We start from the raw sequence: 16040 nt of genomic DNA, 5'->3' as shown, positions 1-16040 counted from the left end.
GAGACTGAACTGAACTGAAGGTCACTTTGAAAGGGAGGGAGGCCTTCCAGAAGAAAGGCCTTAAAACTTGGAGGCAGAGGTTTCGGTTGGAAGGGACAAAGAACAGCCCTAGGTCTGGAGGCTGGAAGAGGGATGGTTCAGGAGAGAATCCTGTGAGTCCTGTGACTTAGTCCTGTGGCTGAGTCCTATGCTGACCCACAGAATGTTGTAGCATCTGTCATGTTGGTGAGAGTCCTATGATATACTTAGGGTATGTGTGATGGGAGGTTTAATCCTTGCTTCTTGTGATGGAAGTCAGATATGCCAGGAGGCCCTCGGGCAGAACGAAGAGGCCTGGTTCTCAGGCTGGGGAAGGATGCCACTGTTGTTGCTCCTCAGAAAGGTTTTAACAGAGTCTAGGGCAGTGGTTCTCAACCTGTGGGTCAAGACTCCTTTAGGGGTTCACAGGGGTCCTATATTAGATGTCCCACATATCAGAGATTTACATCACGATTCATAACAGTAGCAGAATTACCGTCATGAAGTAGCAATGAGAATGATTTTGTGGTTGGGGAACCACAGCATGAGGAAGTGTATCAAAGGCTCACAGCGTTAGGGAGGTCGAGAACCATTTGTTCTGGAGGAACCCTCTCACGTAAAGATAACCACCGTTCCCCTAAATCTCCCCAGACCCTGTACAAGAGCAGCTGGGAAAAGCAGAAGGCAAAAGGTTTTGAACTGAGACTCGACTCCTTGACATTCCTGACAGCCAAAGCCAAGAGAGACCTGGCTAGTGAGGTGAGTCCTTCAGGCCTAGAGCCAGATGCACGCACTCTGCTGCCGCCTGTCTGGGCAGGGATCATGACAAGTCCTTCACAGCAAGGCCGTTGCTCTTGTGGTCAGAGCCGTTGTCACATACCTTTTCAGCAAGCCGAGACCGCAGTGGCAAGAGTCTTGCAACACCCGCTTCTTCTCAGGTGACTGAGACACAGTCTGTTCGTGGTTCAGAGAATATGCTCATGGGTTAGATGGACTTTGGATGAAACCACTTCCCCGTCATGTATTGGTTTTGTCAGTTAGATGGTTAAACCTTTCCGCATCCCAATTACTGGCAAACTGGTAATTGCAAGATGATTACAAAGACCCGAGACACAGCAATGTGCACTGTTCGTCTGTCCTGTGCAATCCATTATGGCCTAGATGGGCAGTTAAGTGGGCCAGGGTATAGAAAAGATCTGTGCTTCCTTCCTTGAGAAAGTCATGTTTGAAAGACATAGACAGAACTGAAGGAGGCAGGGGAGAGGAAGGGGAAGCACTACAGCAGCCCGTTTCTGTAATCTCAATATTCTAGAGCCAGTGACAAGAAGATAAAAGTTTAAGATCTGTGGGGATCCCGTCTCAGCACCCACCTCCAAAGGCACAGCCAAGCAAACCAAGCTAAACAACAAGCACAAAACCAAACAAGAAGAGCACAAAACAAAAACCAAAAAAAAAAAAAAAAAAAAAAAAAAAAAAAAAAAAAAAAAACCACATATACAGGGAGGGAAGGAGGGAAGGAAGAAGAAAGGAGGAAGGAGGGAGGGGAGAGGGAAGAGGGAGGAGGGAGGAGGGAAGACAGAGAGAGGGAGGAAAGGAAGAGGGAGGGAGGAAAAAAGGAAGGAGGAGAGAGAGAGAGAGAGAGAGAGAGAGAGAGAGAGAGAGAGAGAGAAAGAGAACAACAGCATAACAGCTTATTCAGTTGTTTGGTGATGGGGTTGATTTAAAGTCTGCCATATAAAATGTTATAACTCAATCAGTGGGTACATGAGTGCCCTTGGCTATGTCTGGCCCACAGTAAACAGAGACGGTGTCAATGCTGTTGTTGGGAGATGAGTGTACAGTCTCCTCACAGCGCGAGAACACCATCTGGCTGGACTCTGTATGTTCTTCAAGCCGTCCCCACGGCTCTTTCCTCTGGTTCTCCTTATGCTTTGCCTGGCATCGTTTGTCTCCAGACAGCACACCCTCCTCTGCTCCCTCTCCCAACTCTGGAACACCCCCTCCCCCCAACCAACACAACCACAGCTGCGCTTGGGACGCTCTGGGCTGTCTTAGTTTTGTGACTGCTTTTTTGTTATAATGTTCTGTTATCCATAAAGATTCCAAGTCAGCTTTTATGGATGACAGCAGGGTATTTAACAAGAAATCCAAAGTGGGGGAGGTGAGGGGCATTTGCTGCTTTTCCAGAGGACTGGAGTTTGGGTCCAGCACCCGTATCAGGTGGCTCACACCTGCCTGTAGGTCTAGCTCCAGGACCTCTGAAGCCTTCCTCTGCTCTCTCCTTTAGCGTCTTTATACATGTGTGCATGTGTATAAAGGCACACACACACACACACACACACACACACACACACACACACACACACTATCTTAAAACGCCGGAGACATGACTTTGTGGTCAAAAGCACTGGGAGGATTCAATTCCTAGCACCCATGTGGCAGCTCACAAACCTCTCTAAGTCCAGTTCCTGGGGACCTGCTGCCCTCTTCTGGCGTCTGTGAGCACTGCATGCACATGATGCATAACTGTCCATGCAGGCAGAACAACCATAAACATAAACTAAAAATAAATTAAGTCTTTAAAAGCACAAAAGATTAAAGAGAACTCAAGTGAAGGACACCTCGAGTTGAGGGGGTGGAGATGCCGCCTCACAGAGGCGTGGTGTAGGTCTGTAATGACATCCAGCATCTGGTGGCGATACTCCATTTGTCAGTTTATTCCTTCTTTGTACTGAGTGCATCATAACATGGTATATGGCAGAATTATGGCTGACATTGAATCTTTGTGGAAAATAGAATTATAACTACAAAACACACCAGTTGCTCACTAATAGGGTTCGACCAGGTAGATGGCTGTTGTTAACCTGGTGCCTGTGATTTGAAGCCTCCTGGCTTCTTGTGGAGATTGACCTGTGTCCTGCTCCACGCTTGACACTTAGGTGAAGTACAAGGAGGACTATGAAAGATCGAGAGGGAAACTCATCGGGGCGAAGACCGCCCAGGGGGATTCGCAGATGAACCACTCGCTGCAGATGTCGAAGCTACAGAGTGAACTGGAGTACAAGAAGGGCTTGGAAGATACCAGAGCTCAGTACCACGTCTCCCTTGACATGATTCACCTCGCCCATGCTCGCCGGGCACAGCACCTAGCCACAGATGTAGGCTACAGGACGGCGTCTCACTGCTTCACGGCTCTGCCCACAGACATGAAGGTGGAGTGGGCCAAGAAGGCCTACAGCCTGCAGAGTGATGTAAGCTCAGAGCCTCTGTGTATACAGACCCGTGTGTGTGTGTGTGTGTGTGTGTGTGTGTGTGTGTGTGTGAGAGAGAGAGAGAGAGAGAGTATGTGTGAGAGTGTGAGAGAGTGTGTATAAATGTGTGTGAGAGAGTGTGACTATGTGTGAGAGATTGTGTGTGTTTGTGAGTGTGTGAGAGAGTGTGTGAGTGTATGTGTGTGTGAGAGTATGAGTGTGTGAGAGAGTGTGTGTGAGAGTATGTCAGTGTGTGAATGTGTGCATGAATGTATGTGTGAGAGAGGAGTGTGTGTGTGTGAGAGTGTGAGAGTGTGTGTAAGAGCGTGTGTGTGTGTGTGAGAGGGTGTGAATATGTGTGTGAGTATGAGCATGTGTGTGAGAGTGTGTGTGTACATGTGAGAGAAGAGTGTGTGAATGTGTGAGAGTGTGTGTGAGTGTGTGTGTGTGTGCGTGTATGTGTGCCTTTGCTTGTTTTGGTTTCTTTTATCTGTTTTTAAATCTTGGTTTTATTAGTTTCTTCGGGGTAACAACTCATGCTTCTGGGGTCCGTATTTCTGAATCCCTCAGTGGACACAGGTTTACCTCCCCCTGATGAACTCTGTTCATCTGATGCTGATTTGCAATTATGTATCAATAGCCAGCTGGACAGAGCTACTGTAGGAGTTCTGATTGGCATATGTTGGACGTTTCCTTCTGTTGCTGGAGTTGGATGTGTGGGTGTCACCCCCAGCTTTGGTCAACTGTGAGAGCGTCACTGAGCTCGCTCCAGCTCTGCTGGTCCTGTTTTGTGAATGACCAGTTTTTTGACCTTCAATGGCTCCCTCTGCTTCCCCCTTGCACCTTTTGCTTGATTCTGCTTTCTCTCTGTGCTTGGTCTTGTGTGTGTGTGTGTGTGTGTGTGTGTGTGTGTGTGTGTGTGTGTGTGAAGAAGAGAGAGAGGGAGTGGGAGGAAGGATATCCCTGTATTCCTTTCTGGCATGTCTGTTTCAGGATCCATAGATGGTAGACTGCTTTTAGAGAAAAGTGTCCATTTAAATAATTTTCATTAAAACTATTCATTCAGTAGCTAGTGAGGAAGTGAGACCTGTCCTCCCACAACCCGCAGTGCAGGGAGGACAGAGTTGATGCCACGATGATCTGTCTACTTAGTTGTGTTGTGAGCCATCATTGTCTTGTCCCCCAAATGTCACTTTAAACAATCCTGGTCAAGCCAACAATGAGGATGCTCCTGTCCAGAGGGAAGATGTGAGTCCCTAACGAGGGCCCAGGTTGACTCAGCACCTTCTGTATACCTAGAGTAATGTTGGGTAGGGCCTAAAGCCACCATCTACAGGTAAACCTCTGATTAAAGGGGGGGGGGTTTAATTTGTATACTTGGGGGCCTTGCCCATAACTCCTCAGAAACAGGTAAGACAATGGCATTTGATTTCACTCAGCTGGCGCCAAGGGCACATCGGGAATGCTATCAGCCCTTTAAAAGGCTTTGCAGTGACAGTGGCCTGCCTCTCCCCCTTCCTTTTTCTTTTGTCAGAACCAATACAGGGCAGACATGAAGTGGATGAAAGGCACGGGCTGGGTGGCCACCGGGTCATTAAATGTGGAACAGGCGAAGAAGGCAGGAGAACTCATTAGTGAGGTGAGATTCCCCGACAGCGCATGTGACAGGCTTGGTTGCATTAGGCGTGCGGCATTTCTGTATGAAATTAAAATAATTTCCACTCAAAAGGCGAAGCCACATGAAAGGTCTCCAAGCCCGGACTAGGGCTGGTAATTAGAGAGAACCCACACACCAAACACACACCAGTAGGGGCCCATAGAGCCCTAGCAAAAACAAAGTGGGTGACAAGTGGTATTATGTATATTAATGACAACCAAACGGGGTTCAACTGCTCCCCACGCCTTACCTTTTTAATGAAGTGGCCCAGGAGAAACGGCGAAAGATAGTTCTGTGGCACCCAGGAGGTTCTTCTACAGCTTGTGACTATTCACAGTGCTGTCCAACACAGGGACATGGTTGTTTCGTTCTTGTGGGATGGACGTGTCCCTTCTGCTGTCTCACCTTGTCAGGGTGCAGCTACCCGTGTGGACCTGAAGGCTGTTCTGCTTATGAGAACAGCCATTCTCCTGCTCTCTGCTGGTTTCCCTGAGCAGCAGTTTTAAAGACCGTGAGGGTCGGGTTCTGCCTCTGTGCTGTGGACATATTGTCCATTCTTTCTGGGGAACGGGCAGCAGCATCTCTGGCCTCTAGGTGTCAGAAGCACTCTCTGTCCAGCAGTGGCAACCTGAAAGGTTGCAGATGCTGGCAGGCAGCAGATGCCCTCTAGGGGGCAGAACGGCAGCCGCACAGAGCACCTCTGAGAACTGTGGTTTGAAGTTCAGGCTCATTAGAGGGTCAGCACCACCAAACTCCCAAATTCACCCCTTCAGGCCTGTGTCCAGAAGGCAAGTGAACACTCCATTGCCTTTAGAGTAGACCAATCTTTCTGGAACTTTCTGGACAGGGAGAAAGCCTAAGTTTGCATAGCCCTTGACGACTTTAGTTTTGGCAGAGAGGCTCCTCAGCTGTTGTTTCAGTGTAGAATGGCAGCCATGTTGGTTTTGTAATGCCCTTGCCCAGCGATGCAAGGATCCGCAGTCTAGTCTCCTCATACATTAGATGAAACTGCTAAACTTGCCTTTATGCAGTGACCTAATTTTCAGAGACCTTCTTTGTCACTTAAGACTCAGAGAACGCTGGGACATCAGTGGGTCTCAGTTAGTCTTTTTTTTTTTTTTTTTAAATTAGAGAAAGGGCCTCTCAGCAGTGTAAACATACAAAACTGTGGGAATAAAAAGTGTAATCACTCCCAACTTTTAGCATTGGGCCCTCTCATAAAGGAGAAGCTTCATCCCTACCTGCTCATTTTCAGTTTTGGCATCCAGATGATTTCTTTCTGTGTCACCAAGGACTTTCAGGGGAATCGTTTGCTCTATAGTGGGTACAGCTTTGTCATAAGAATCCTCATTTTTGCAGACTTTCTCAAGAAATTTACTTATTTTCTTAGCATCTTTGCTTCAGACCAGGTACCAAACTTTATATTAGGCAAGATGTATTTTAATAACTTCCCCCCAACTACCAGGTGTTTTTAGGTTCCTGTCAAATTTGGCTGATTAGCTTTCAGAGCGAATACTAGACACTGTGAAGAGCTACAAATGAATATGGACACAGTCACACACATATTTATGCAAATATATGGATATATGAATTCACAAACACATTCATGCACACGTATACATGCATTTCCATATACATGTACATTTGTATATATGCATTCACACATATGTACACATACGTGTATATATTCACACATGGAAACATACCTTCACACATACATTTACACATACATTCGCACATGTATAATTTATTCACACATTAATTCATCCACATACATGTACACACGTATTCACACACATATGCACATGTACATGTATACATTCATTCAGACATGTGTAATTGAATTTACACATGTACACACATATATACATGTGTTCGTCCACATATACACAAATACATGATTACATGCATTCACATATAAACACAGAAACAGATACAAACATACGTGCAAGCACACACACACCTGAGGTGTGACACAGGAGTCATGACAACTATTCTGCTTAGCCCCAGTTAGTAAATATTTTTAGCTTTGCTTATTGCATAGTCTCCATCACAGCTCACTGAAAATGTTTGTAGAGAATATGTCAGTGAATGAGTGTGGCTGCATTATAGTAAAGCTTCATTTGCAAACCCCAGGTGGCTGGCTGGGTTTAATTGCACCTAAGACAGCCTACAGTACACACACAAACTCAAGCAGACAAATGAGCAGGTGTTTAGAAAATATGATTCCGGGGAAAATAAACTCCGCTGTACCATTAAGATTGTAATATTTCAGGCTCTGAAAAAATGTGCTTTGATTAAAAGAATGGGGAATGAACTTGACCTGATATCCAGAGTTCTTCAAACGGAGTCATCTGGACCTCTGTCGGCGTTTATATTTTCTGTTGCTTTTTGTTTTGTTTAGTGCGCACGTTCTGTGTCTTTCAAATGTTATGAGTGCTCCTTTCAATAGTAATGGGATCCTTTTCCTTACTGTAATGTCTTTGAGAATTAGCACATATGTTAAATAAAGCATACCCTGCGTGTTAATTGCAGGGTTTGGGCTGTGATAATGCCTGCAGGGTCCTTTGGGGGAAGGAAAACAGAAAGCTTCAATCGATAAATGTAACCAGGAATGCACTTTCTTGCCGAACTAAGCCGTAAACACCCGCGACATAGTATTTGAAGCCTCTCGAAAGAACGGCTTTGGAAGTGTATACCCTACAGTATTTTACTGGTGTAATCTAATTTTGAGATGTTGTCTTTGCACCGGGTAGCAATACTTTAATGTTAATTGACACGAGGTTATTCTTAAATTGAAACAAATATTAACCTGAAGGTACCTAAGAAATAAGGATGGAGGAAGCCGAATAATAATTATGTTCACAAATTCACTCTAATCTCAAGCAACCTGTGATTTTCCCTTTCAAATGGCATGAAAGAGTGGCACAAAATTCACAGCTTTGATCTTTTCCTGCTCAACAGAAGAAGTACCGTCAGCATCCAGACGCTTTGAAGTTTACCAGTATTAAAGACACTCCGGAGATGGTCCAGGCCAGGATTAGTTATACCCAAGCAGTGGATGTAAGTGATAATGTACATTATGACTCCGAGAGTGTGCTCTCTTTCAGTGGTATGATTGAAGCGGAGGGGATCTGGGGTCTGCTCCTTCTGTCGTCCTGAGGATGAAGGGACCCTTGTCTTTCATGATGCTCCCCTTGGTGGGGTTCCTTCCTCATTAGGATGCAAACGGGGCGTTCCTGTACTCGTGTGCCAAGTGGGGCTCTGCATCCCACTGCTGCCTTGGACGCTCTTCCTCCTTGCCTCTGCGTAGCTCGCAGATTCGTGGTCACGAGGCCCCCTTCCCCCTCCCCCTTTTGTTCAAAAGTGCTGTTTTCAGAGCTAGAACTTGGAGTAAGATTCTGGCTAATTGGAATGAGGCTTAAGGCTCTTTGGGATCCAAGGCGAGACACTGACACTGTGTTCTCATTTCCCCACATTTTCAAAAATGACTTGAGGCTGATTTGTGAATATAAGCCTGACTTTTAAGTCACTTACCATATTCTGTATATTACCGGAAACCAAGATTTGACCCCATGCTCAGTTTCACTAGGGATTAAATAGAACATTGAGGTCTTATAAAAACTCCCTTAAGCATGGGAATTAGCAGGCTACTACTACTGAGCGAAGTCCACAGATCTGTGTGTAAGGCAGGCTTGGCTTTGAAATATCTTAAAATATTCAATGTCTGACACACAAAAATATTGACAAACCCTGGGATCCAACTTTCAAAATTCTCTGTATGGCTTTATAAGAAATTCTGGTTGTATCTTTGTCTACCGGCACCCCAAAAGGGCCTGGGTACTCTTCAGGCTGTGAGATGGTCTGCTTCCCAGACTTTTGGACTTCTGAACTGATTTCCTGTTTACCTGCTCATCAGAATGGAATTGAATTCTGAGGAACATAGTTGGACCAGAATTTCTTGAGGAGGAAGAAGCACTTGCTGTGTCCTTATCCTAACCAACTCTAGGGGGCACTGCTGTGATATGCAGAACCCTGGACATGTCCGATAGGCACTGGGGTGGAAACACATAATTTTGAGAGTTTCTTAGGTGGCTGTGCCAACTCTGTATGTCATCAAACAAACTTGGAAGCTGCCCGAAGCTCTGTGGGAGTTCTGGGTAAAGAAAACCTGAACTTGTGAGGAGGAGAATATTTATTAGGTCAGGAATCCTAAAGGCTGGGATGGAAAGAAGGTACAGGTAGGCTTGTGACACCCCATGCAGAATGACATCATCTATGTGCCTTCTGGATCCCCAGTCCCTATTGCATAGTTTGAGGTGAATAGTCAAGGGTGGCCAGACCTCATTTTCTCCAGGTGACGCTTGTCCCAGCAGAATTTAAGTGTAGCCTTGGTGATGGGGAAGGTTTCTACCGTCGTGCTCTGAGTTGGAATGTAAAGCTAAGGAGAGAGACACATGAATTTCACTGTGACAGCTGTGAGAGATCAGGGTGGAGGCAGGGTGCCTTGATCAGCTCTCTACGATGACATAGCAGCTGCAGGCCCTCTGACTCTGGGAGCACAGCATGGCTGCTGGCTGCACGGGGGTGGCTCTGGGTGTAATGCAAAGACCTCTCTGTACCCACAGAGACTGTACAGGGAACAAGGAGAGAACATGAAGCACCATTACACGCAGACTGCAGACTTGCCTGAAGTCCTGCTGGCTAAGCTGAACTCCATGAACATCAGCGAGGTAAAACTGCCCAGGGGGCTACTGGATGAAGGGAGGGAGGCCAGGGTGCCTGCCTTCATGGGCGTCATGGTGGCCCTGTGCTTGTACTATGATGGGATACTGGGTTCAGAGACAGGAGGGGATGGAGTGCCTTCATGAGCTTCATGATATTGGGGTTTCTGATTGCTGGGAACAAGGGGATCCACCCTTGTGTTTGTGCTGGACTCTGTAAGTGTCCTGTGCCAGATGCAAGCTCGCTAGGGAGGAGGAGTGTGGAAAAGTTAGCTCCCTTAGTATCAAGGCCTCCATGCAGAGGAGCTGAAATACAGACACACCTTAATAAAGCTAGATGTAGTTGGTGCTTGTGCCGAGGACACATTTGGGGACCTCAACTCCTCCCTCTGAAGTTTCTCTAAGAGCCCCCTTTCAGTCATTCCTAGTCATTGGTAGTGGCATTTGGCTATTCTCTATCTATATAATGAGCTATCCGAGCGCGGCCTTAGGCCTTAGGCCTCCTTACTGAGCTTGCTGCTCAGCAAACTAGCTAGGTCTGTCAGATCCAAGCCCTTGTTTTGAACCCATCCCCTCTATGGCTTCACAAGCCAAGGGTGGATGGAAGGCAAGAACTCACTCTAGGATATAATCCATTCCAAGGTTCAGTGATTTCTAACCCCAGATGGAGCTGTAGGTGGGAGAGGGAGACCTACTGAACTAGATCCCTGTGTGGGGGGGAGGCAGAATGTAGGAGCCTATCAGACCTGTGCCTTTCTCCCTGCCAGACCCGCTATAAGGAGTCTTGGAGCCGGCTTCGAGACGGAGGTTATAAGCTGAGGTTGGATGCCCTTCCGTTCCAGGCAGCAAAGGCATCCAGTGAAGTTATAAGTGACGTGAGCATCCAGTTCTGTGGCAACATTTAATCCAAGCCTGTTTCAGTTCTTTTGCCTCTAACTCTTGCCTTCTTTTGCCTGTGGATTTCATATCCTCTCCTGTCCAAACCGACTGTGTTAGGGCAATCTGATAACGATCGGTGAGAAAGAGTGCATCTTACACAAAAAATTTCCTAGCCTGGGGCACAGAGCCAAATGCCCGACTGTAAACACGGAACCTGGGCAGATGAAATGCGCCCTCCACCAAGAGATTTCATAAAGCCAGCCTGTGTTAGCCCACTAACGATGCCTGCGCCATCTCCCAGCCCAGGCTGCCCAAGCGCTAACGCTTACACACCGTTTCAAATTGGAGCCCTTTAGTCATTGGGAGTCTTGCATATGAAAGAATAGACTTTTTGACAACTCCTGCGCTCTCGCTCTCCCTTTTAACTCACCCAGTTACTGTCAAAAGAACAAAACATTTTCGCCCAATACCCACCTCTTCCATTCTGTGTCCCTTGTCCCCGAGCTGTTACTCTCTCTCGCTCTCTCTCCCTTTAGTACAGATACAAAGAGGCATTTGAGAGAATGAAAGGCCAGATGCTCGGCTCCCGGAGCTTGGAAGATGACCTCAGCCTTGCACATTCAGTACACGCGACCTCGCTGCAGAGTGATGTAAGTAGGAGAGAGGCAGGAGCTGAGGAGGGCCCACCTGACGATGCTTCTGGAATAGCCGGCCCAGGTCGCCCAGGCTCTGGGAAGTGGGTGATGCTGCTGCTCCTGACTTGCTGGGCAGTTATGAAATCTCCTTCAGGGTTTTAGCTTCTTCCTCCTTAACATGTGCTAAGATGTGTGGACCTCCTAGATCCGTTCTGGACTGGGCATTCTTTGATTTGGATCTAGGTGGTCTGTGAGATGTGTTTGGCCTGCAGAGATGCTTTATTTTTGTAGGCCACAGAGTGAATTACCACAAATGTTCAGAAATGGGAAAAGATTTATATGAAAGTTCTAGAATGCTTGTTAGATGCTAGACTGGATTCCTTGAGGCTATAGCCAGTTGAAGTTGCTCAGTAACAATCATGTGTAGATAGAGATGTACTTGTACACACACATACACACACATACACACACATACACACACATACACACACATACACACACATACACACACATACGTACACACACATACACCATACATACACACACATACACATACATACACACACATATACACACATACACACACACACACACACATATACACACATACATACACACACATACACCATACATACACACATACACACACATATATACACACACACATACACACACACATACACACACATACACACATATATATACACACACATATACACACATATACACATGTATAGACACACATATACACACATATACACACATATACACACACATACACACACATATACACACACACATACACACACATATACACACATATACACACATATACACACATACAAACACATACACACACATACACCATACATACACACATACACACACATACACACACATACAAACACATACACACATATGCACACACACATACCACACATACATACACACATATACACACACATATGCACACACATACACACACATACGCACACACACACACACCACTTTATTCTTATTTGTGCTTGCATAAATATAGGCACCTGATTTGATATCACCCTTTGACAATTAATATGATCTTGTGGACTCTGGCACACGGGTATACATACAGCCTCCCTGCACATGTGCGAGGGGCAAGTGTCAGGGGCGAAAGCTGTGCCCAACATGTTACAGAGGTCTAGCCTATGTATTATCTCATTTAACTGGGATCTCTGCTGGCTTATTGAGGTCATGTGTGAATGGCTCAGTCCCTTGCCCAGAGTCAGCTAGAAAGAGGCAGTACATGCTCTCCCTCTCCCCCTTCCCTCTCCTCTTCCCCCTTCCCCTCCTTTTCCCTTCCTCCTCACTTCCCCCTCCCTTTCTCCCTCCCTCTCTCCCTCTCCCCATCTCCTGCCCCATCTGTCCATCTGTTCTATGCCATTTTTCTCTGCCTCACTCTTCCTGATTCTGCCGTTGCTTCCTGTCTTGGGTCGCTGACCTCTGAGTATGGGATTAGATGGCAGCTGGCCTTGTTCTGAGAGTGAGGGCCTGATTCATGAAGTGAGAGTGGGAGGTTTGGGCCACGTACTCAGGTTGAGTGTCAGAGGGCAGTTGGCAAAAGGTGGTGAGTCTGCACCCTATTTCTGAGGAGGCCCTGGGTGAGGACCACCAGCTTTACGCAGCTCCTTCCGGGGCTGTGTGAGTCTGAAATGGGTTCCTCCCTCAGTTTTCAAGATATATGTTAGGCTTGGGAATGAGAATCTCTTCTCAGGATTTACTTTTCAGACAGCCCTCTCTTCCTGCTGGCTCTCAGATTGACTAGGAATCTGTGTAATGTTTGATGAAGCTCTTTGCCATGACCTGAGAACCCCTGAACTTGAGTGGATATTGGGGGGATATATTGGATGTATCTCATGAGACTTTTTGACAATGTAAGATGAGGGTGACCTAGGAAATTGATCAAGGGGATCCCTGGAGTTGGATATGTCTCTTTATATTTTCCCCTAGTCAGGGAGCCATGGCCACTGTACCCAGGCCAGTGACTTCCAGGGCGGAGAGTTGCAAAGTCATGAGCCAGACTCAAGCATGCTTGTTAGGTCAGTGTCTGCAAGGGGGCAACATGGACCTGCGTCAGTGTCTCCGGCTGATGGGATGATTGTGTTGTAGTTGCTCTCCGGATGATTCTGTGCAAACAGTAGCTTTGAAATGACGGCTGCTGATCTGCCTGCCCCTCTAGGTGAATTATAAGAAAGGCTTTGAACACTCAAAGGCTCACTTCCATCTGCCGCTGGATATGGTAACCTTGGTGCACGCCAAGAAGGCTCAGACCCTGGCCAGCAACCAGGACTACAGACATCCGCTCCCCCAACACACATCCTTGGCAGAAGACCTAAGGCTGAGCTGTGCCAAGAAAGCTCATAAGTTACAGAGTGAGGTAAAGTGCCCTTGCCTCTCCCTCAGGACCCTTCTCCTGGCAGCTCAGATCACAAGGCCCCTGCCTCAAGTTCCTCATGGCTCTTTGCAGCCTCTTTAGTTCAGGCATCCTAAACTCTTCTCTTTCTAGGCCCAAGAGCTTGCACACTGCCCTACCACACAGTTACAGCACTCCAGTGAGAATAGCCACCGTTCCCCCAAGAGTCCCTGTTGAATTCAAAGCATTGTATTTGGGAAATTACCTCATTTAATCCCCACAATACCCCTGCGTTAGTAGTTCTTACTGTTCAGAGGAGTTGTAGCAGACTCACGGAAGGGAACTCAGTATTGTAATCGGGTCAACTATACTTGAGGGATGGGGTGAGACGCCACATGGGTTTGTGGGTTTTCAGGATTTGTCCCTGGCCTCAGGTTGGGTGGAAAACCTTCTTACTGTTTTATGGGGAGAGCACAGATCAAGGCTAGTCAGTCAGGCCTGGAGATGCCTCCCAGGGTCCTTTTGGTGAGGAATCTTCATACCTCTGGTGCCATGCCCAACTCCTGATGCCTGTTCTGCAAAGGCAAGGAGGGAGAGGGGAGTAAGTAAGGTAGTCTTACGTTCCTGAGGAAATGAGGTGTGCTTTCCTCCAAGACAATGGCATCCCTGGTACCCACCTTCCTCCCTGGTACCCACCTTTCTCCTGAGCCTGCTAGGTTTGCCTGTTCCAGGAATGTGCAGGCAACACGCACGATGGAAGACAGCGAGAGCTGTGGTTCCATGGTGTGGGCAAGTGAAGCAGTTGGCGCTCAGAATCGGAATCTGTCACCCTTGGAACACCGCGCCTGTGCACAGCATTTACTGAACAGTGGTGCTAACTATTAGGAACCTGAGTGCAGCTGTAGGGATGAAGGAGGTGCCATGCTCATCACAGGCCATTTGTCACTTACGCAGAGCCCTGAAGCTTGCCCTGTCTGGTGCTGTGGTAACAGTCAGAGGACTGCACAACCGGGTGCTTTGCTGGCTGAGGGGAGTAAGCGTGGGGACTCTTTAACTGTCATTCCACATCACTCAGGGTTAGGGTTTGAACTGCACTTGCCCACAGAGGTGCAGACCCGAATGAGTCTTTGCCAACGTATTTTGGATTCATTCATTAGTTCTTCCTTTACCCATGATTAATTAATGCCACCCGCTGCTGCTGGCTTTTGTTTGAAAGCCTGGTTAAACCGTTTGCACGTTTGCCCCGAGACACCTGACTTTCTAGCCATGATCCTCTCCAGCTTTTAGCTCACATTAAAACAAAACTCCATCCGGTATCCCTGTCACAGCCACTCACAGAGAAGTGACAGCCGAGTGACTTCCTTCTGACCCACGTTTCCCCCACACCCCAATAAGCCTTTAGAGAAACACGAAGAACAGCATTGTTGAGTGGTGCCACATCTGTACAGACAGACCCAGGCTGCCTAGAGTCCTAGCCATGCGCTTCCAGATGGTGTCCAGAGACCCTGGCTTCCCTTGCTTCTCTGTCAGAGTTTGGCAATTCTGATGTTTATATGTTTTCCTGTAGAATCTGTACCGCTCGGACTTGAACTTCATGCGTGGTATTCCCTGTGTCATTCCTGGAGCACTGGAGATTGAAGGAAGAAAGAAAGCCTCTGAGCTCATCAGCGAGGTAACATGGGACCCCAGAGGGTGGCAGTGCTACTGGGATGTCCACGGTAGATGCCCCAGTGGATGTGTGTCCCACTGCTCAGGCAGCTGGAGGTTAAGCTGTCACCTCTTGTCCTGAGTGTTTGTTCTCACTGATGTTTCGTTCAGACTGGACACCACCTAAGAAAGCTCGGTGGGGACTGGGGAGACGGCCCAGGAGATAAGATTAAATGAGTGACGTGAGGACCAAAGTTGAGATCCCCAGAACCCACTTACATAGCCAGGCACCACTGTGTTCATCTGTTATCCCAGTTCCGGGCTAAGGGAGGCAGGAGGATTCCTGCAGCTTACTGGCCAATGAGTCAGTCAGTCCCAGGTTCAGAGATACCCTTTCTAGAACAAAGTGGGCAGTGATAGAGGAAGATACCCAGTGCTGATGTCTGGCATTTATACACACACACATACCCATACTACACACACATGTATGCACATGCACAACATACTGTACACATACATGCATGTACATGCAAACATACAGTGTATATACACAGACACAATACTACACACACTGTATACATACATGCATGTACATGCATATACACACTGTACACACACAAGCATTCACATGCACACACATTCTACACACAGTACACAAAAATGTATGCATGTGTATACACATACATGCATGTACATGCATACACACACTACACACATGCATTCACATGCACACACATTCTACACACAGTACACAAACATGTATGCATGTGTATACACATACTGTACACATACATGCATGCACATGCATATATACAGTGTATACATACAGATATATACTAC

The 16040-nt window shown here is 47.1% G+C and overlaps 1 protein-coding gene across 4 annotated transcripts in view; it reads left to right on the top strand.

Moving 5' to 3' along the window:
• Positions 1–16040, top strand: part of Nrap (nebulin related anchoring protein) — a 78032-nt gene that overhangs the window by 41183 nt on the left and 20809 nt on the right. For all 4 annotated transcript variants that reach the window (XM_076925223.1, XM_034483760.2, XM_076925213.1 and 1 more), the window contains 9 exons: positions 670–777; positions 2958–3269; positions 4804–4908; positions 7891–7989; positions 9555–9659; positions 10418–10525; positions 11066–11179; positions 13380–13577; positions 15121–15225. In XM_076925223.1, the coding sequence (XP_076781338.1) occupies positions 670–777; positions 2958–3269; positions 4804–4908; positions 7891–7989; positions 9555–9659; positions 10418–10525; positions 11066–11179; positions 13380–13577; positions 15121–15225 (1254 nt within the window). The remainder of the gene's footprint in view (positions 1–669; positions 778–2957; positions 3270–4803; positions 4909–7890; positions 7990–9554; positions 9660–10417; positions 10526–11065; positions 11180–13379; positions 13578–15120; positions 15226–16040) is intronic.

The sequence above is a fragment of the Arvicanthis niloticus genome, chromosome 1 (genome assembly GCF_011762505.2).
Source record: "Arvicanthis niloticus isolate mArvNil1 chromosome 1, mArvNil1.pat.X, whole genome shotgun sequence".
Classification (NCBI taxonomy): domain Eukaryota; kingdom Metazoa; phylum Chordata; class Mammalia; order Rodentia; family Muridae; genus Arvicanthis; species Arvicanthis niloticus.
The sequence above is the reverse complement of the archived record's forward strand: the minus strand, read 5'-3'. Positions and strand labels throughout refer to the sequence as shown.